The sequence below is a fragment of the Camellia sinensis genome, chromosome 12 (assembly GCF_055761805.1).
Source record: "Camellia sinensis isolate YWXY chromosome 12, ASM5576180v1, whole genome shotgun sequence".
Taxonomy (NCBI): domain Eukaryota; kingdom Viridiplantae; phylum Streptophyta; class Magnoliopsida; order Ericales; family Theaceae; genus Camellia; species Camellia sinensis.
In genome coordinates, this window is record NC_138972.1 from 100,888,150 (window position 1) to 100,910,319 (window position 22,170).

General features: G+C 40.1%; 1 protein-coding gene across 1 annotated transcript; it reads left to right on the plus strand.

Annotated features, from left to right (window-relative positions):
• The first annotated feature begins 12,287 nt into the window (after window positions 1-12,287).
• Window positions 12,288-13,669, plus strand: LOC145803771 (uncharacterized). The gene is made up of 3 exons (XM_082897112.1): window positions 12,288-12,353; window positions 12,431-13,470; window positions 13,594-13,669. Exons 1-3 carry the CDS (start codon window positions 12,288-12,290, stop codon window positions 13,667-13,669), a joined length of 1,182 nt encoding a protein of 393 aa, XP_082753238.1.
• Window positions 13,670-22,170: the final 8,501 nt, after the last annotated feature.

Below are 22,170 nucleotides of genomic sequence, written 5' to 3' on the forward strand. Positions count from 1 at the left end.
CTTGAGTGAAAATTCGGTCAACACCACGATAGTATGGGTGTGGAAATAGTGTGCCAATTTTCTGGAGGCCATTATAAGAGCTAGAGCCAATTTTTCTAGCGGTAGATACCTTGATTCAGCTGGGAGTAGTGTTTTGCTAACATAAAAGATAGGGAGATGTTAAATTTCCTCAGCTCGAACAAGGACCGCGCTTACTACATGCTGAGAAACGGCCAAGTACAGGTAAAGCTCTTTGCCTTGCTATGAAGTGACTAGGATAGGGATGGAGAAGAGGTATGCCTTAAGGTCTGCCAAAGCGCGGTCGCATTCCACATCCCAGAAAAACTTGGCTTTCAAAGTCTTAAAAAAGGGCCTGCAACGATCTGATGATCGACTGATAAATCTGTTCAGCGCGGCTGCCATTCCAGCAAGATGTTGCACATCCGTTGTAGAATTTGGTCATTCCAGCCCCTGGATTGCCTTGATCTGTGAAGGTTCGACTTCAATTCCACGGTTGGTGACCAAAACACCTAGAAATTTTACACTCCCCACTCCGAAAGCACACTTAGAAGCATTCAATTACAACTTATGGCGCCTGAGGATGGCAAACATATCAGCCAGGTCGCCAAGGTGCTGAGGTTCTTCCTTATTTTTAACCACCATATCGTCGATGTAGGCCTCCATGGTGTGGCCCAGCAAAGGAGCAAACATTTTTGTCACCATCATTTGAAAAGTTGCCCCGACATTCTTTAGGCCAAAGGGCATAACCTTGTAGCAGTACAAACCCATTGGCGTGGTGAAGGATGTGATCTCTCTATCTGGCTCATACATGGCTATTTGGTGGTAGCCGTGGTATGCATCAAGGAAGTTTAACCTTCGGTGTCCAGCAATAAGATCCACCAGTTGGTCAATCCTTAGGAGCGGAAAACTATCCATCGGGCAGGCAGAGTTGACCGTCTTATAATCGACTCATACCCACCATTTTCCATTTTTCTTCAGCATTACCACTGTGTTAGAGATCCATTAGGGGTATTGCACTTTTTTAATTGCCCCAGCCTCTAGCAAGTTATTAACCTCCTCCGCTACCACCTCGGTACAGTGCAAGGCCGAGCGACGTGTTCTCTGGATGACTGGCCAAGCATTGGGGAAGACGTTCAACTGATGACAAATGGAGCTTGGGTCAACGCTAGGCATATCGTAAGGCGTCCACGCAAAGACCTCAATATTGGAGACCAGAAAGTTGACGTAGTCCGACCGCTTGGTGCTGGACAATGATGAGCCCAAGAGAAAGAATTTGTTCAGATCATTCTCATCAATCCGAACCTCCACCAATTCTTCAACTGACTTTTCTTCGACTTTTCTTCCCACATCATCCAAGACCTCCTTGCCATCTGGTCCTTCGATCATTTGTACGAAACCTTTCGCTACCCAGCTACCGTTGACGGCGACAAAGCATTGTTTCGACATGACTTGGTCTCCCTAGACTTTTTCAAGTCACCCGGTCGGACTAAGGAAAGGCATGACTTGGTGATAAGTGGAAGCCACCATTTACATGGCATGCAACCAACCCTTCCTTAATATCAAGTTATAGGTAGATAAGACTTTTAGCACCTAAAACTCGACCTTCTTTGTGACCAACCTAGCCTTGACTGGCAATATGATCATCCCGATCAGCCATTCTAGTTGAGAGTTGAAGCCGACCAAAGGAGATGTTGCTGCGGCCAAGCCCTTCTCCTCCAAGTTCATCTGTTTGAATACATCATAGTATATGATCTTGACCGAACTCCCCTAGTCGATCAGTATTCTCTTGATATCGAAGTCCTTGACGCGAAGTGTCACCACTAAGGCGTCATTGTGAGGGGTTTGAATTCTTTCCAAGTCTTTGCTCGAAAAGGTCATGATGTCCTGCACCTCAGTCTTTCCCTTCTTTATAGTAGGCTGAATAAAGAGCACTTCCCTCATGTGCTCAGCCTTTTTAATCATCCCTCTGAGCTCGCATACTCGCGTCGACTCAATGATTTCGTGAATGACATTGATAACTCCTTGTGGCACTGCATCCAAGACAAATAGACCATTGGGCTCGGCTTGCCTTTGTGGAGCGGCCCTTATACCTCTGTCGATGTACTGGTCTAAGTGCCCAGCCGCAACTAGCTCTTCCAAGTGTTGTTTCAACGGTACGCAATCCTCCGTGTGGTGCCCCTTTTCTTTATGGAAGGTGCAGTGGTACATTAAGTTGAAGCCCCTCTGTGCATCTCCCAGTTTTGCTGGCCAACGGACGTATGGCTCACCTCGAATTTCATTGAGGATGTGATAAATTGGGATCCTAAAAACTGTGGTGATGCCAATCCGTGCCTTCAACTTTCTCTTGGCATCTTTCTCTTCGTTACAAGAAGCGTTAGCCCGGTCATTCCCACGACTTTTGTTTTTGTCGTTGCGACTAGCACTGCGATGTTGCTCTCTAGCTCGGTTATTAGGGCAGTTATCCTCCTGCCCTACTGAGTGAAGCTTTCCTGCAACACGTTTGTCTGTCGTAACCGGATTTGCTTTCTCGGTTGCTCTGGCGGCATCATCCTCCACTCGGATGTGCTCGTTAATCCGCTGCATCAATGATTCCATCATTGTGGGCTGGTGCATTACAAGCGAGTCCCGCAGTCTATGTCCCACTGGTAAGCCTTGCTTGTATTGGGCGATTGCCAGATTAGTGGGATAATTGAGGATCTCATTGTAGGTCTTTCAATACTTGGCATTGTATGCCTTCAAAAGAACCGCCTGACTTCATCTTGATACCCAGGAGGTGGTCAACCTCTTTGGGCGTTTGAGTGTTGGTCTTGAATCTGGTAACGAAGGCTTCCGCTAGTTGTTGCCACCCCTCGTTACTCCCTTTCGAGAGCCTTTCGAACCATTTCAGCCCTAGTTCTCCCAAACTCGCCGGGAATATTAGACATATCAAGGCGTCGTTACAACGATGGCCTGCCATTACTTGCTAGTAATGACTAACATGCATGTATGGATCCGTCTTGCCATCATACAGCGTGAACTTTGGTTGATGGAATCCGGCGAGGAGTGGTGTGCTCTTTATCTCTACAGACAACGGCATGTTGTAACGCCCCAATTTTCATACCCAAATGAAAATACAATAATTATGGCCCTTTTAAAGGAAAGCCAATTATACAATCCCACACTTGCATTTCTTAATGTAAATAATTCCTCATGCGATAATACATTAGTCCAACAGCAAGTAATTAAACAAATAAATACCCCCAAGGGTTTACAAGTTTCCAAGGCTTAAGCCTGGTTATACAAAATGGTTATTTAAACCCACACAAATACAGCCCTTGGCTTACAGACAGAGTCACAGCAGAATAAGAGTTTTGTACTCTCAATACACACATTTTCTGCTTTTAGTTAGGCGGAATCACCACATCCTTTCCTGCACAAAAATCCCGTAGGGTGAGCATAAAGCCTAGTAGGAAATTCTTAACAAAGTATATACATTTATACAAGTCTCAAAAGATGAAATGCACATGCCATGCTATGTCTTTTGAAAACCATCATGCTCAATGATGCCATGAAATGTCCATTGTTCAAAACTTAACAATTTAATTCAAGGGCCGGTAAATACAACTCTGGTAATCCCTGGGTCTGTGTCTGCAAGTAGACTATACAAGTACTACCAATTTGTCATTTTTACCGCTATCAACCAGAAGGCTCGACACCTGTCAATTGTCATTTTTACCAGTGTCAACTGGAAGGCTCGACACCTATCAATTGTCATTTTTACCAGTGTTAACTGGAAGGCTCAACACCTATCATCTACACCACCTGTCAAGACTTACCACCGTATTTACCACAAAACCATTTCATGAAAACTCATTTCTCAACATTCTCTTCTCAATGCAAGTTTTCAAATCAGCTTTCAAGGTTCAATGTAATCAAATAAATTGATATGCCAATGCAACAATGGTCATACAATGCAACAATTCTTTCATTTCCAATTCTCCCACACAATACTACCATTATGATCAAAATTCTCATTTCTCCTTTCCATGCAATTTCACAAGATGAATAAATATACATTTATTTCAATTCATCTGAGGAATAACACATCTTCCATATTCCGAGCATTTTCAACAAATTAGCCATTTCAAGACTAAATCAACATTTTGAATGACAATTTTCAAAATGAACAACAACTCTCATATTTCTCAAAATTTATCATTTATACAATATGAACAAGAAATTTTCCAAACATCACTTATTTTGGGCATTCAAAATAAATATAACAATATCAACCATGGATTTTCAACTTCTTTTTAAAAAAAATCCCCAACTTCTAGGTTTTCTCAGCAAAACCATCCATCTTCAAACATTTGAGAAAAATCTCACCAAAATCCTCTTTCTTCAATCAACATAGTTCAAAACCCTCAATTTCTATTTTTAAGGAAATAAGAAAATAAACCCACTTTCAAAAATTACTCATCTTCTTGAATCAACTACCCATTTTCAAAGCAATTCAATGATGATTTCAAAATCATCTATTCTTGCAAAAACATATATGTAACTCAAAGAAAATCCCTACCTCAAGTTTGAAGAAGAAATGAGTTGAAACCCCAAAATCAACGATGCCTAAACTCGATCTCCACCGCACACAACATAGCCCTCGCCTAGATAACCAACTTTGATGAAGGACTTGGATCTAAATCCCAATGGATTTGGAGAAATCAAAGATCTTGTGAGGTTTTTGGTAGGAAATGTAGAGAGAAGGGAGAGGAAATGTTTTTAGAGAGAGAGAGATATATACAAAAAGAGACTTTCAATCAGCCCAAGAAGAGAAAAAAAGGAAAAATTTTGGATCTACCTAACTTCCTGCACCTCTAGCCGCACCTGCCTTTTTAGAAGTGTGCTTCAGCCCCCTGCCCTATTTTTCGCACGTGTGGCCCTGGTCCTCAGCCCGAAATTCTCTCGGTTCAACTCTTGACACTCCAGATCGACCGAGCGGACAAGCAACTTCAAATGTGTTTTGCATTTTTGTTTTGAGGGGCACGCCAAGGGGCGCTACTCCCTGGACCCCCGCAAGCTAACCGGGCAGCTTGACCCCCGCCAGGGCGCTACCTTGGACCCCTGCGAGCTGACCGGGCAGCTCGACCCTCGACCGACCCAGTCAAAATGGCAAAACATGAAAGAAGGATCAAAACCGGGATTGCTACAGCGGTGAGTCATGCCAAGTTTCTAGCCACTGGTGCTGGAACCACCACTCTAGGTGGCGGCATGGCCACCTCCTCACTGCAACAGAATCGGAAACTCAACCTCTCCAATGCCGGCACTCTTTCGGCCTCTCTGCGATGTGTATGTTCCTCCAAGACATCCCTCAAGTCCTGTGAATGGGTGGAGTAAGAGTATCTCGACGTTTTCGATAGTCGTGAAGGACGATAGCTGCTGTCTCGCGTTCACGACCTCTCTATTGTTGGGTCGAAATCACCAGCGCCGTAGCTCCTGGTGATGGAGAGGAAAGGGGTCCCCCATTAGTGCTGGCTACCTAAATGACGAGGTTAGGTGTACTCACTGTGGTTTTCTACTCTAGCAACACCCTTTCCTTTGGTTTGTCGTTTCAACGTTTCCATCTCAGCCGCCATCTTCCAAATGAGGGCATCCTGGTCCCTAAGTTTGTGCTCCAGATGCTGAGCATGCGATTCTCCTCGCCCCCGGCGCCCCTTAGGACTCTGCGAATGATTAGTGCTCCTCGCGTATTTGTCTCGCGCATCTCTAGGAAGCCCTCTAGACATGGTCTCTAGGCTCGCCATGGTCGGAACGGCGGGAGGGCCATCTCTTCTCTGGATTGACTCTGGAGTGATTCCGTCGATGACGAACAGCGGTGTTTCGTCGATGTTCGCCATGGAAAATATCCAAAAGAGCTTGTAGAACAAGGTTTGTCTGTCAAAGAGCTTCCCACAGATGACGCTAATTGTACGGGAGAGAGATATTCACCTCACTCCGTACCTCCTTGTTATCAAGTTCGTCTCACTTCGTTAGAACTCCATCGCACTGTGGACAAAACAAAGGTGAGCTACCCGACAAGTAGGTTTGTCGGAAAACCCCTTCAACGGTCAACTTAGCTTTCTGGGAGAAGAGAGAAGGTAGAGCACTGTAGAGAGAGAGAGTTTGAAATTGCTTCAGGTTTCTTACCTCTAATGTATGCCTCATCCTCCTTTTCAAGGCTGGCCATTTAGCCTCAGAGATTGTGGGCACACTGCCTCTGCTGTCCTTCATGGACAGACGGTTGTGCTCCCCTCTACCTTTCTTATACGTATAGAGACCAAAACCACCAAACAGTGTTTGTCGCACCACCAAATGGTATTAACACATACCGGGTGTGGATTTCTCTCTTCTCGTCATTGGTCCACGTGAGGTGTTCGACCAGACTGTTACTTGTAAACCACAGACACTACACTGGTCACCTTAATACCGAGCTGAACCAAACCAGTCTATCATAACCGACCGGAGGTGAGCACTTTGTTTGGCATCTCGGCTACTGACCGCGACCTCATGAACCATCTCTGTCCTAACAACAGTAGTCCAAACCGTCTACTATTCGGCCGCCACATGGTTCCGCCACCAAGAACCGTAATACTGGTGCTTGGCCACCTGCATGAGCTAACTCGGCCAAGTCTGGCCCAACACCATATTCCTTGCGGGTCGAGCTCGGCCAAACAACATATTCCGTGTGGTTCTAGCTCGGCTGTGCATCCCAAACAGCCTTAATCCGATGCAACACCAAGTTCAGTGCGGACCCAGTTTGGCCTAACGGTGCGCCCCAAGCTCTCTTTACCCGACCTAACACCACATTTTGTGTTGGCGTAGCCCAACCCATTGTTTGGCACAAACTCCCTATCAAATAAGTTCATCAAAACTATGTTGTTCAAGAAGGTTCCTAAGAAGTTCATCAGATCAATACTTCAATGGTTATTTTCTTCTTAGCTTCTTCAATGCTTCTACCTCAAGTTCAATGTCAACCTCTATCATCATTGTGGTCATATAAATACGTTGGTAATGTTTATGTTCTGGGTGAAGAGATCTTCTTTACTCGTCTGGTGTGATTTAAATAGTAAATAAAATTTAAAGGAATTGTGAAATGGTTAATAATTCATCCACACTATTTTGTTCTTTCTAAATGCACACAATCAAGTATCTGACTGGTAAGAGACTCTAAAATAGGTTTTTTTTTACCAGTCAAAAACTCAATTGTATCTATTCACACTAAGCAAATTATGTAGATGTAGCAGTACTATTGGAAAATTATGTTTATATATGATTTTAAATAATCAGGTGATTTGAATTTTCACCTAAATTCAAGTTTTGTTTTGCAAAGAGATAAAGAGAAACGAAGAGAGTAAAAAGAAAAAAGATTTATAGAAAGAGAGAGAATGTTGCAAAGTTTTAATGTGTGAGAGAGAATAAAAAATGACTTAAATATCCATGTTAGATATGATGTAGTAAGCCTTTTAGTAAGAAAAAACCAAAAAATTAGACGAAACCGATTGAATCAATCATATTAGGTCTATTTTTAACAAGAATCGATATATGTGATTTTTTAATTTAATTTTTTTCAATTTTCAGATCAATATCAATTCAAGCACATTGTGCACCAAATTAAATCGAAACCAACCGTTTCACTTTATTCTTATAAGAAATCATGTTGATCAGATATTGATAGTCACTTGATTAGATCAAGTTTGTGTTAACGATAACTATGTTTTTAAAAATAAATTATTGGCACAAATGTGATATGATTAAGTGGCTATTAATATCCGATCAATGTGATTTTGAATGAAGTACTTGACGAGTCTTACATATTGAATGGTTTGGATGATTGATGTGGGCTCTGTGGTCAGCCAACAAATGCCCAATAGGATGCTCTAGTTAGGAAACCCAACTGGAGACAAGCTGCTCCCTTTATTTAGGCCTTGTTTGGTATACAATACTTTAGCACATCTTTTTATCTTATTTTTGTCATATCACCTCTCTACCACATTGTACATTTTTTAGTTAAAAGTCAAAAAATACACTACTTATTTATATCATCTCAAACAACCTTTTACTATAGTAGTGACTGTGGTGGTAATAACGAAATGATGTTGGCACTTATGACGATATTAATGTAGTGTTAGTTTTAGTGGTGATTGTGATGGTAGTGATTTTAAAATAGTAGTGTGTTTGGTTTCAGTTTTCTAGTTTAAACCCTCATTTGGGAACAAGTTTTTTCAATAACTTTTTGACTTTTTAGCTAAAACATTATATAAAAAAAAACTAGTATATTTAGGATGACTTTTTGATCTTTTACGAAAAGATGTGCAAAAAGAAATTAAAAAGAATCTTTGACTTTTTGTATAGGCTGTTGGCTTTTTCATTTTTTTAGTGACCTTTTGACTTTTTGGCTAAAATCATCACTTGCCAAACGAGGCCTAAGTTTCTTATAAATTGAGTTTTTTGTTTTTCATGGTTTTTTTTTTTTTAGTGAATATTTTTGTAATTTTAATCATTTTTTTTTCTTACATTTTTAGATGCACCTTACTTTAAATGTATCTAAAAAGTATAATATTTGTGAAAAAATATTTTTAAAAATTAATAAATGCATAAAAATACGAAAATATACTAAATTTTAATTTTTTTATTTTTGGTATTTAGTGAATTTTTTAAAGTTTTTTTCACAAAAATTATACTTTTTAAGTGTATTTATGTTAGGTGTGTCTAAAAATTTTAAAAATTGATTCAAATATTTTACAAATTCAGTAAAATCAAAAAATACAAAAAATAAAAAAATAAAATTTTCTAAAAAGTGTTTTCACAAAACTAAAACCAAATGTTTAGTTTTTTTTTATATAAATTCAGGCATTGTTTGGAAATTCTTTATTTTAGTGTAAGAGTAAAAAACTCATTTAAAAAAAGAAGAAGTAAACAAATACCAAAAGTCAAAATTCCTTTACATTTACTATATATATATATATATATATTGTAAAAAATCAAATGTCATCAAATACTTAGCAAAACAAGTAAAAAGTCACTATAAAAATATATTTCCAAACGAAACTTCAAGTAAAATTAAATAAGTTTAATATCACTCATCTAAATTAAGGTCTCAACAATTAAGATATATAAATTAGATGGTAATGCATGATATATAAATAAGTAAAAAAAGTGGGTACGATACGTAAATTATGACATTTATGAGTTTGATTAGCATAAATTACATAACTTTATACTATAAGCGTCATAACTATTAAAAAAAAAAAAAACTATAACCAAATACCATATGAAAAATCATAATTAAACTAAAAGATGTCATTAAACAAGAGTAATAATGCCCTTCAACGTTCCAATTAGTGGGACCGAAATTAACCTCAAACGTTTTTTAGTTTCCAACAGTCCAAATATCACCAGATAATCAAAGCAGCCAGAAAATGAAAAAGAACCTACTACGATAAGGCCGCGCCACAGGTGATCAATTACCCTTCCCGCGAGAAATATTGGCAGGAGAGGGGGCCAATTTCCCTAACTGTAACATTCTCAATATTTTAGTCCCACTATAGGGTGTGTTTTCTACTTTATTCCCAATATAGGGTGAAACGGTTTTGGGAAAGCCGTTTTCTTCAAATCGGTTTTGCCATTGCCGTTTTTGATGAATAAAAAATTAATAAAAATTTCATTCATAAAAATGGCTTTAGAAAAAATATTTTTAATTAATGTGTAAATTAATTTGTGTTTATATAAAATGATTTTGTAAAACCGTTTTTATTTTTATTAAAAGAAAATTTCCCAATTTATAGATATTGTTTGCCTAAAATAATAATTTTATCATAAAACAGTTTTCAGAAAGCCGTTTTCTTACTAACAAAATCTATTTCATTTTCCCTTTGGACTTACGAAAGCCGTTTTATGACATCCAACACAACACAGTTGCAATTCTCACTCAGCCGAACTCCGAAGGGAAGACCGACGACGAAGAGGAAGCAAACAAACAACGGCCAACAGTACACCACCGGCAAAACGAGGAAGACCTTCAGCAAACACCCACATTCAGGTTTGTATCGCATAAATGAGGGTTTTCATTTCAGATTTGGGATTTTAAATTTCGAAATTAGGGATTGCTGAAACTAGGTTATTGAAAAGGTACAAATTTTGTTATTTGTAAGATATAGTTTACAATTTTCTGTATCTCAGTTTACTTTTGTGTATCTCAATTCACTCCTTTTTTGTTTATGATATAGTTTACAATTTTCTTTTCTGATTGTATTGATTAAAAATTTTCATGTAAGCTCAATTACATGGAAGGGAATAAAATTTCAGATAAAAGATATAGATGTATTTGTCGTCTTTTACATGTAAATGTGTACTATTTACTTCAACATTCTAGCTTTGTTCTGCACTGTATATGTGAAGTGGTCTTTTTGTTTTGGTTCTTTATCTGTTTCGTAGTGAATTCTTTTTTAATTGGTTTCTTGCCTGAATATCAGGATGCACCCACAACTGTCTTCAAGGATTTGGAGGCACTTCTGCTGATAAATTCTCAACTAGTATAATTCATTTACAGTCTAGTCACCTTCTGTATCTGTTGTTTGACTCCTCTCTGTGTCTCTCTCTGAATTTAGGATGATGGTTTTGTCATTATTCTGCAACACACAAATCTGGTTTCACCATAAGCTTCTTGATCCCCAATGTAAACCATTTTTCATTTTGCAAGGAACAAAGTGAAGTACGTTTTTGTTCTGTGAGATGGGCTACATCCTTATTTGAGTTTTTGCAACATTGTTGAAGCTGAATTATTTGTATGCTTAGGGCTGCAGATACTGCATTGGATATAAGGTATCTTGGTCTTTCATACTCTATGCTTTACCTTTGCTTCAGTAAGTAGCTATTTTTTTTGTCATCATTTTGTGCATTAGGATGCTATTATAATCCTTCTAAATAGTACAAGAAATATAAGTCATATAGGATGCTATTATATATGGAGCAAATAACTTTCATTTCCATGTTCATGTCGATATGCCACTTCAATGTTTTGTAATACCAAAAGACCCATGTCTAAAGGCACTCCTGTGTAATATATGTGGTGTTTGCGCTCCAATGTGCTTACTTTATTATTTTGAAATAATTGAGTTACTTTGAATGTAAAGTTTAGGTATGGAAGTTGTGAGCATTATGTTCTATTGGGGTTGAAAGATTTTGCGAAATCGCGATGAAGGTGTGTCGTACAACACCGAACCTCAGGGGTTGTATAATGTACACAGGGGGATAACATTGGGCGAGTTTGAGGCTATGATGGTGCCGAAGGTTGGTACACATGGGGAACTAATGCGATTAAAGTTTAAATGTAGACTCCCATGTCGGGGGAAGTATAGGTTGCTGCCAATCAAAAATAATGAGACCTTAAGTAATGTCTTAGAGCTCCCACATAAATTAGGTTCTGATTATTTTTTGGAAATCTGCGTGGAGAAGGGGAGCAATTTTGGTGGCACAGAGATGCCAATTCCAGTGGGCGGGACATTCACTCAAATGTTGACACAATCGGAATCCCCTAACAATACACTTATACAATCTGCACACATGTTCCCTGAAGATTACCCTCCATTTAATCATTCTCAGAGTTACAATCAATTAAATGCATCACAGGACGTAGATGGTTATTACAGTGCCAGAGCAGGTCCAAGTGCTCCGACAATGTATAATATGATGGCTCTTACAACCCCATATCCCCACTGGAATGAAGAATGTCCACCGGTTTGTAATGTTCAACGTACAACGGAGACGGCTGTCCAAAATTATGCATCCTCCGATGATACAGTGCCATTTTTTGAAGAGGTTGGAGTAAGTGATGAAGATTCCGTGGAAGATGTGGATAGCGCATGGGAAGGTGAAGACAATGACTTTGGTTATGACGAAGTTGGAGGGCATCATGATATGCAGGAGGTACACCCAAATGTTGATATCTCTTTCTACCATAATTTGCATTTCGATAATGATGGTTCCATCACTAGCCGTGATGTTGTCGAACGTTGGCCATTGTGGGACTTCGAAACTGCTCATTTGGAGAAAGGAATGATATTTACTGATAAAAAAAAGACTAGTGCACGCTGTTCAGTTGTATAACCTAAAGCGCAATCGAGAATACAAGGTCGTAAAATCCAAAGGAAACAGTTGGGTGGCCGAGTGCAAGCACGGCTGCAACTGGGGGTGTTCGGGCAACGAAGTTGAAAGACAAAGATTTCTTTCAAATTAGAAGGTTTGAAGCACCGCATCAGTGTGTGTACCCTAGAATGAATAGAGACAATTGCAACCTCAAGTCCGAGGTCATTGCTCATTTCATCAAGGCACAAATTGCGGTAAGTGACATGTTAGATTATTGTTTTTAGGATTTCATTATGACTGTAATATATTCAAATAGAATTTATATTTGCAGATATCACCAGAATTGCCTATTGCTACCATAATTGAGGTCGTGAAGGAGAAATTTCAGTTCACTATATCATATAAGAAAGCGTGGCTTGCAAAGACGAAGGCAGTTGCAATGGTGTTTGGTGACTGGGACGAGTCGTACCGAAGGTTGCCTGGATATATGGCTGCATTGCAGGCATTCAATCCAGGCACAGTTGTCATGTGGGACATGATTCCGAATTTGCACTCTACCTCAATCGAAACTGAAATGTACATGAACTATGTGTTCTGGGCATTTAAACCTGCAATAGAAAGCTTCAAGTATTGTCGTCTAGTGATATGCATTAACGGCACACACTTGTACGGGAGATACGAAGGGAAGATTGTTGAGGCCACTGCAGTGACTGTTGCGGACAAGATTGTACCTCTTGCCTTTGCCGTTGTTGACAATGAGATGATTGAGAGTTGGGGTTGGTTCATTACTCTACTTAGGCGACATGTGTGCCATGACCGAGAGAGGGTGACATTGATATCTAATCGACACACAGCTTTGCTTAGTGTCGTGTCAAGAATTTGGGACAATCCAGCAGTTCAACCAAAAGGGTACCATAGGTATTGCTTACAACACGTATGTAGCAATTTCAATGACAGATTTGGCAATACAGTAGCGAAGGATCTTGTGTGGAGAGCTGGTTCTGCACGGCAAGTGCGGAAGTTTAACAAGATTATGGACGATATCTACAAGCTCAAGAAGAATGTTGAACGGTGGTTTAGTCAGATGAACCCTATTCATTGGACATTGTGCCATAATGGTGGTTGTCGTTGGGGCATATTGACGACAAACCATATAGAGGGCTTCAATGGTGTACTGAAAGGTGCACATAGTGTTCCCATTACAGCATCAGTTGAGATAACTTTTTATCGGCTCGTCAAATATTTTGACGAGGGCAGGACCATTGCTGAAAATGCAAGTAATCGGCGTCACTTGTACACGACTAATGTTCAACGATGGATTGACGAGCACCAAGCTAAAGCGAATGTGCATATGTTGGTACCGATTAATAGGTAATTTTTACTGGATGCACCAAATTCACTACAAATTAACATTTCGCACTTGTCAATTATTGATGTTAGTCTATATTTAAACATATATGCATATTAATCCATGTACATACATTTTTTCTGCAGGGGAATAGGGGAATATGAGGTGAGGACAACACCACATGGGATGAGGGGTGGTGCTCATCAAATAGTTAGTCTCTGACCACCAAGTTGTTCATGTGAGAAGTACACATTATTTCACTTGCCATGTTCCCACATGCTTGCTGTGACAGCAGACTTAGGTGAGGACCCTTTTCCTTTCGTTGCACCAGAGTATAGGTTGGAAGTCCACAAGCGTATCTTCGCGCAAAAGTTTAGGCCCATGCCGCACGAGCAATATTGGCCTAACAAGGATTACCCAACTTTGCTTGCTATTTCAGATCGACAACGTCAAGTTAAAACATGTCGTCCTCAACATACCCGCATCCATAACGAAATTGATACTTCTAGACAAAGTGGATTGCACCATTGTAGTTTGTGTTTGCAAATAGGGCATGATAAGAGAAAATGTCCAGCGAGAATCCGATCGATTCGACAGTAATTTTTTGTCTTGTTTACATATTAGTTCCATGCTACTTTCTTTGAATTGGAATCAATGTAATATTTAATGAATTAGTATTTAGTAAATTGATAATGTATTTACGACTTCAATTACAGATGACATAGATTTGGTCAAATGTGGCAAATCTCTTCAATTGCTTTAGTTGTTGCAAGTGTCCTTTGTGCACTGGATTGTGCAGACTTTGATGCGTTGATGGTCGATTGTGTCCTGACCTCGATGGACACCAGTTTATCTAATGTTAGAAAAATGCAAATATTGTGAAATGAATTAATAATCACCAATATAAATGCAGTTTATATTCAATGTTTTGCCACATTTTTTATGTTGGAAACTTTTTTTTTTTTTTTTTCAAAATCCATTACATGGGTGAAGGCCATTTCATGAATTCAATCATTTCGTAGACATTTACTACATATTGGTATATGCTTAGTTCTTGTAAAAAGTTTGACTACTATATTTCAAATCTACTTAAAACCCTCTTCAAACCTTCGTACTTCTTTCCTGCCCAAATGACAACTCCTTTAAAGTGAAAGCATGTTTTTTCATGTCATACAGTTTGACGTGACAACGCTCTGACAATAACTTTAATCACACAGGTACCATGTGAACCTTATCTCCTATGACAATAATGTCAAATGAATTACTAATCACAATATAAATGCATGTCATATTCAATGTGTTGCCACATTTTGTTAGGTGGTGAATTGTTTTTTTAGTTTCCAAAAATTCATTACGTGAGGGAAGGCCATTTTATCAATTCAATCATGTGTCTTAAATTTAGTACATATTGGTAAATGCTTAGTTCTAAAAAGTTTGAGTAGTGGATTTGAAATCAACTTAAAGCATGGGTTTTCATGTCATAAAGCTTGACGTGACAACGCGCTGACAATATCTTTAAACTCACAGGTACCATGTGTACCTTATCTCCTATCACAATAATGTGAAATGAATTACTAATCAGCAATATAAATGCATGTAATATTCAATGCATAGCCACATTTTGTTAGGTGGTGAACTGTTTTTTAGTTATCAAAAAATTCATTACGTGACGGAAGCCCATTTTTCCAGGCAAGAAATTTCTCTTAAATTTAGTACATATTGGTAAATGATTAGTTTTAAAAAGTTTTTATATGTGAATTTCAAATCTCCTAAAAACCCTCATCAACTGTATGGATTTGAAATCTATCAAATTGACAAGTTGAATTGGCATCTCCTAATGACATGAAAGCACATTTTTTCATGTCATAAACGTTTACGTGACAACGCTCATCCAATTACTTTAAACAGACAAGTACCATCATGACATCAAGTGAAAGCACATTATTTCATGTCATAAAGGTTGACGTGACAACGCTCTTACAATTACTTTACACACACAGGTACCATGATGACATAAATTGAAAACATGTTTTTTCATGTCATAAAGGTTGACGTGACAACATTCGTCCAATTACTTTAAACACACAAGTACCATCATGACATAAAGTGAAAGCACATTTTTCCATGTCATAAAGTTTGACGTGACAACGCTCTTCCAATTACTTTAAACACATAGGTACCATCATGACATAAAGTGAAAGCACATTTTTTTCATGTCATAAAGGCTAACGTGATGACGCTCTTCCACTTACTCTAAACACACAGACATGAGTAATCGTGTCCATCTCCATTTTATGTGTTCTGCATGTTGGAACTACTATTCCCAGTCACCGCTATAAGCATCACACCCTAGCAGACCTACATGTTTACACAAAAACTGAGAGATATCATCATGACATATACGGTGGTTGATCTATATTCCGTAATGGGTTGCCACTGGGTTGCAGACGGAGATGAATTTCAATACCCATTAAATCCAAATTTGCGTTACTCACATCACACCATCAATACCATGAGAGCTGAGTGGGAATTTCGCATAACACGGGCAACCGTTCTCGTTGAGTTATGTCGTGAAGTTCATATTAAATTTCCTCAAGGACTAGCCATGCGTATGCCAATTGACACTCCACAGTTGTTGCAAAGGGCATTGCATCGTATTCGCGATGAAGTTAATCGCATGACCCAACATTTGCAAAGGTCTGAACTTCGGAAGACAGCGAATGAGCGTGCTGAAGATGGCTTAATGGATAATGCACAACAATATTTCAGTTAGAGCATGGATGCTATGTATCAATCTGACATTGAGATGTCAGATGATGATGATAATGAATGAAACTGTTTCGATGTCTGGTGAAACAATTTCTCTTGTAATGGCTTTATAATACGTATCCACAAGTTATCAATAAAAGGAGAATTTAGAATGTGAAATTATGACTTGGGTAATGGTTTCACTGAAAATGCACAACATTTTTAAAATGCGATAATTGTCAAGATCAGCATATAGCAGATGCCCCTTCCAATGGCCCTTGTTAATGTTTAGCATTTTATTTTATGATTTACATCCATAATTGACAGTTTAAATGGGTTTATATTTTTAAATAAAATGTGGCTATCCAGCTGATCGCATTCGTTTGGTCCCTTTAATGTAAACAATTTTTTTTTTGCTTCCCTAAAATTGATTATGGAACATTCTTTCGAAAATAATATACCAACCTGACATTGGCATCCCCCATTGATAATGATGACAATGACTAAACTTGGTTGGATGTATGATGATAAGAGATAAGATACATTGTAATGGCTAGCCACAAGTTACCAATGCAAATACAAATTTTTTAGGCCATGTTTATAGGTGAGTGTACATAAATGTACACTTTTCATAAACTTAAGCTTCATAAAACAATAACACATAGTGCAACAGACGGTTAATAACGTAGTTGAACAACAACAATGCGGTGGACGGTTACACAACATATAGCGATCCCGGTTTTCTCTTCCTTAGTATACTGTATTCCAGACTCAGTTTCGTGGATGTGTTGTTGTCTCATTCTCGTTTCCATCCTTTACTCTTTGTATTTGAGTCTTGGGTTGTGTTGGGCAGGTTTGAAACAGGTTGGTTGTGCTTTGAAACCAAAAGTTGATGCCCAGAATTTGGCCTTCACGCTCAAGCGGGGCTTTTGATGCTCGAGCGGGCCCTTTGTTGTTGCTTCTCCGCTCGAGTGTGATTTTCCATCTCCCAGTACTTTTTTGCAGGTCTTCAGACGCTCGAGTGGGAGTTTTGACGCTCGAGCGTGACCCTTTGATTTTGTTCCTCCGCTCGAGCGGGGAGTTTGACGCTTGAGTGGGGACCATGGTCTGCAAAACTCCTAGAAGTGTGTAATCGACGCTCGAGCGGCACTTTTGGTGCTCGAGAATGAGTCTGTGTCTGACGCTCGAGCGGGGGTTCCCACGCTCGAGCGGGGCGACTTGTATCTCAGTCCTAGTTTTGACATTTTGGATCACTTTTTGATTGTCTTTCTCTCTCTTACTTTTTCAAAACCTCCATTGGAGAGCCTCTCTCTCTAAAACACAACTTCTCACCAGGGTTTGATCTAGTTTGAGTGATCTCCCACCTTGGTACCTTTGTAAAAAGTGTAGAGCTTAGCTTGGGCTACATTTCTATCCAAAAATCTTGGGATTTGGAGCACTTTGAATTTTTATCATCTTCCCCGTTAAGCTCCGAAATTTTAGGTAGGGATTCCCACTCATCTTTATGATCTTTAACCTAAATAGAGAGCTTTTTGTATAAATGGTTTGGTTTGGGAGGTTAGGGTTTGTAATCTCTTATGTTGGGAAATAGGGTTTTGTTATTATGACTCATAAATATGTATTTTGGGTCTTAAAGTGATGGTATTGTTGTTGGTTGTTGGTATTGGTACCTTCGGGTCCAAGTTGAGAAAGAGGGAGGAAAGCCCTAACTTTTGTTATGAATTAATTGATATAATTAATTTGGGAATGTTATGGAAACATGAAGTTGAGGTGGAAATGATGAAATTTGCATAATATGAGTATGATGGTGGAGTTGGATTTATTAATCACTCACTTTGAAAATGTTGGAATTATATGTCTGTTGAGGCATTTATTATCTGTTTAGAAATAACTACTTTGGGCTATCGGTGGAGGATAGTCTTGATTGTTGTAGACAATGCATGATGATTAGGCGAACTAAAACTAATCAATTGAGTATGTCATCGAATATGACGGTTGGGATAATACATCGAATTTATGTATTGATTGATTATGTATATGATATGTGTTTATATACATTGTGTTGTGTGGGTTTAGGGGAAGATAGGGGATGGACTCCTAAATCGGATATTGTTTGGGAGAAGATAGGGGATGGACTCCATTGATGCAGCAAATATGTGTATCTATTGAATTATTGATATAGCAAATCTGTGTATCATTTGTGAAGTATGGAAGTGTTTTATGTGTTATTGATACAGCAAATCTGTGTATCTATTGTAAAGTGTGGAAGTGTTTTGATATGAGTTCTAATCTCATTTAAAGTATATGGCCAGGTTCTGAGCTAGGGTTTTGAATTGAGAAATTGGATAAGAAATGGAAAATGGAATGAAACATGGACACAATTGTCATGTAATTGAAATGGGTTGTGAATTGATTTATGTGAGTTAAACATTTATCAAATGCTACCTCCAATGACGTAGCTTGAGAGGCTTAGTGGCTAGGACATCTTTTTGTGATTTCCTTTTTATATTACATGTATATCAAGCCAAGGGCTCATCTTGTGTAGAGTTAGTACTCTCTTTTTGTAACCAAGTGTTGACTTGGAAAGTTGTAAGCCTATAGGGCATTTACTTTTGTTGTCAACATGTAATACATTTTGTAATGAATACTCTGATGAAATGTAATTATGCTTACTTCTCTTATGTCTAAGCATGTCTTGAATGTTTGACTATGGGTTTATTTTGAGGGCGTTACAGCTTGGTATCAGAGCGTACCGGGTTTGAATACTTTGGGTACGTGGGAAGTAATTAGTATCACAATGGGTTTGTCTCGCTTGTTAGAGACTTATGTGTAATGGTAGGTACTTATGTGATAACATGCTTATGTGACTACTTGGGTATGGGATTTAGTTTCTAGGATGTTGATTGGATCATTGGGTTTCTGTGAGTCTTGTTGGAAAAGCACTTGATCAATGCTGTTTCTAACCAGAACTCTAGTAATGCCATAGGACTATCATTATCCAGAAATGAAATTTGTAGGTGCTTATGTGATTATGTGCTTACGTGGAATGAATTACTGTTATCCATGCATTAGGACGCGAGTGAAATAGCTTCAGCACATTTGTGAATGTGCTAATGTTCTTCGTTACCTTTATTAGGATGTCAGGATGAGGACGAGGACGTGAAGGTAGACGTGGTAGGCGTGGTAGGCAGGAGATGCCTATACCGGATGAGGTTCCGGCACAGCAGGAGGGTGTTGGTCAAGCCAATGTGGCCGAGCCAGTGGGTCAGCAGGCCTTTGGTGCCTTAGCCCGCGAGATAGCAGGAGTTATGAGGGAATCCATAGGTATTCTCAGAGCTGAGAATCCAGTTCAGGCCCAGGTTATTAATGCAGGGCCTTCCTTTATGAAGAGGGAGTTCTTCCGATCCAATCCGGATGAGTTTGTTGGGGATCCTAAGGAGCCACTTAAAACTGACGAGTGGTTAGAGCAGATGACTAAGACGTTTGAGATGATTGGCATCGAAGACGGGGCATTAAAGGTGACCTTGGCATCTTTCCAACTTAAGGGGGATGCGGGTCATTGGTGGAAGTTCATGAGAGGTCGTGTTGGTAGTACATGGGAGGCTTTTGTGGATGCCTTCCAGGAGAAGTTCTTATCTCCAGCTGTCAGGGAGAAGCTGAGAGACTAGTTTTGTCAGCTCAAGCAGCTGAGTTTATCAGTGGCCGTGTTTGAGGCCGCATTTACTAGCTTATCCAGGTTCGCACCTGAGCTTGTGGCGTCTGAGGAACGCCGTTGTATCAAGTTTGAGAGGAAGTTGAGGCATGGCCTCAAGATGAGAGTTGGGGGTTCTATGACCCGAGATTATGGGCGTCTTGTGGATGCTGCAGCCCATATGGAGATTATGATGCAGGAGGAGGAGGAGAGGCAGAGAGGCTCCAAGAGGAGTCAGGATGGTCAGGGGGGCGGTAGGAGGTAGAGGGGCTCTAATCCTCAGCAGTCCCAGGGTGCATTTGCTAGATCGACCTTTCTAGTGCCGAGTACAGGCTCGGGGAGAGGTAATCAGGGAGACATCACTTGTTACAAATGTGGTTAGCTGGGCCACAAGTCTCCAGCTTGCCCGCAGAGGGGAGGAGGGCAGAGAGCGGCTTCATCTTCGGCTAGACCTCAGAGCCAGAGTCAGGGCAGAGGCCAGCCGCTTTCTTGTTACCAATGTGGTCAGGCGGGGCACCTGAAGAGGTTTTTCCACAGTTGAGTGGCACATGTGGTGCATCTAGGCAAAGGCGGAGTTTTCAGCCAGCTCAGTCAGTTCAGGCCTCGAGGGCCAATCAGGGAGCTTCGTCGTCCTAGAGGTGAGCAGGTAGATCAAGGGCCTACAGGGCACATGTATGCTGTTACCGCGCAGGATCTTGTACCGGCTCCATCTGTTGTGAGAGGTACCTTTTTCTTTTGCAACTCGGTTGCCAATGTGTTGATAGATACAGGTGCGTCTCATTTCTTTATATCTACTGCATTTGCATCTGTTTTGGGGTTGGAGTTAGCGCAGTTAGCATCTCCTATTTGTGTTGTATCACCTGTTGGGGGTGAGTTGATTTTGAAACAGGGGTGTCGGGGCTGTGATATAGAGGTCGCCGACTACCGACTTCCATTTTCTTTTGTAGTTATGCCTATGTCAGGTTTTGATGTTATTTTGGGTATGGACTGGTTATCGTCATACCGAGCTGTTATTGATTGTTACCGCCAGAGGGTCACTATTTGTACCGTGAGCGGGGATTGTTTCCATTTCTTGGGGGATCGGGTTGATAGTATGTTGCCACCAGTGTATGATCCGCGAGGGCGGAGTGAGCTTAGTGGTCTTCTCGCTAGCCTTATGAGTAGTAAGTGTGATGAGACCGGGGGTGTGTTGCCGAGAGTGGTTTGTGAGTACTCGAACGTCTTTCCCAAGGATCTTGTTAGTTTGCCACCTCATCGGGAGATAAAGTTCTCAATTGATTTAGTGCCTGGCATGACACCGATTTCTATGGCACCTTACCATTTTGCCCCAGCCGAGTTGAGTGAATTGAAGATTTAGCTCCAGGAGTTGCTGGATAAGGGTTTTATTCGCCCTAGTGTTTCACCGTGGGGAGCACTGGCCCTCTTTGCTAAAAAGAAAGATGGTGCCTTGAGACTTTGCATTGATTACCGAAAATTGAATCGGGCTACGGTTAAGAATAAATACCCTATGCCTCGTATAGATGATTTGTTTGACCAGTTGAAGGGGTCCCGTTGTTTCTCTAAGATAGACTTGAGATCGGGTTACCATCAGTTGAGGGTCAGGGAGGAGGATATTCCGAAGACGGCATTCCGTACGCAGTATGGCCACTATGAGTTTCTGGTGATGCCATTTGGGCTCACCAATGCACCGGCAGTGTTTATCGATTTGATGAACCGAATATTTCGAGAATTCTTAGATCATTTTGTGGTCGTTTTCGTAGATGACATCCTGATTTATTCACTTTCTGGGGAGGAGCACGAGGAACACTTGAGAATGGTGCTTGTGTTGCTTAGAGCCCATAGGCTGTATGCCAAGTTTGGGAAGTGTGAGTTCTGGCTAAGAGAGGTCAAATTCTTAGGCCATGTGGTTTCCGGGGAAGGGGTGTCTGTTGATACGTCCAAGATAGAGGCAGTGCAAGATTGGGCACAGCCTAAGAGTGTCTTTAAGATCTGTAATTTTCTGGGATTAGCTGGGTATTACCGCCGGTTTGTGAAAGATTTCTCCAGGCTAGCTTCGCCGTTGACTAGATTGACACGGAAAGGGGTCAAGTTTGTATGGAGTGAGACTTGTGAAAAGTCGTTCCAAGAGTTGAAGGTTAGATTGACCACCGCTCCGGTGTTGATTATTCCGGAGAGAGGTTTGGGTTATGCGGTTTATTGTGATGCCTCACGAGAGGGTTTGGGTTGTGTGTTGATGCAAAAGGGAAAAGTGGTAGCCTATGGCTCACGACAGTTGAAAACACAC

Excerpts from the sequence above, each read along its gene's own strand:
- LOC145803771 (XM_082897112.1), top strand. The coding sequence starts at position 12,288 with ATGAATAGAGACAATTGCAACCTCAAGTCCGAGGTCATTGCTCATTTC. Across the intron at positions 12,354-12,430 it reads TCATCAAGGCACAAATTGCG|ATATCACCAGAATTGCCTAT; the intron begins GTAAGTGACATG and ends TTATATTTGCAG. Across the intron at positions 13,471-13,593 it reads ATGTTGGTACCGATTAATAG|GGGAATAGGGGAATATGAGG; the intron begins GTAATTTTTACT and ends TTTTTTCTGCAG.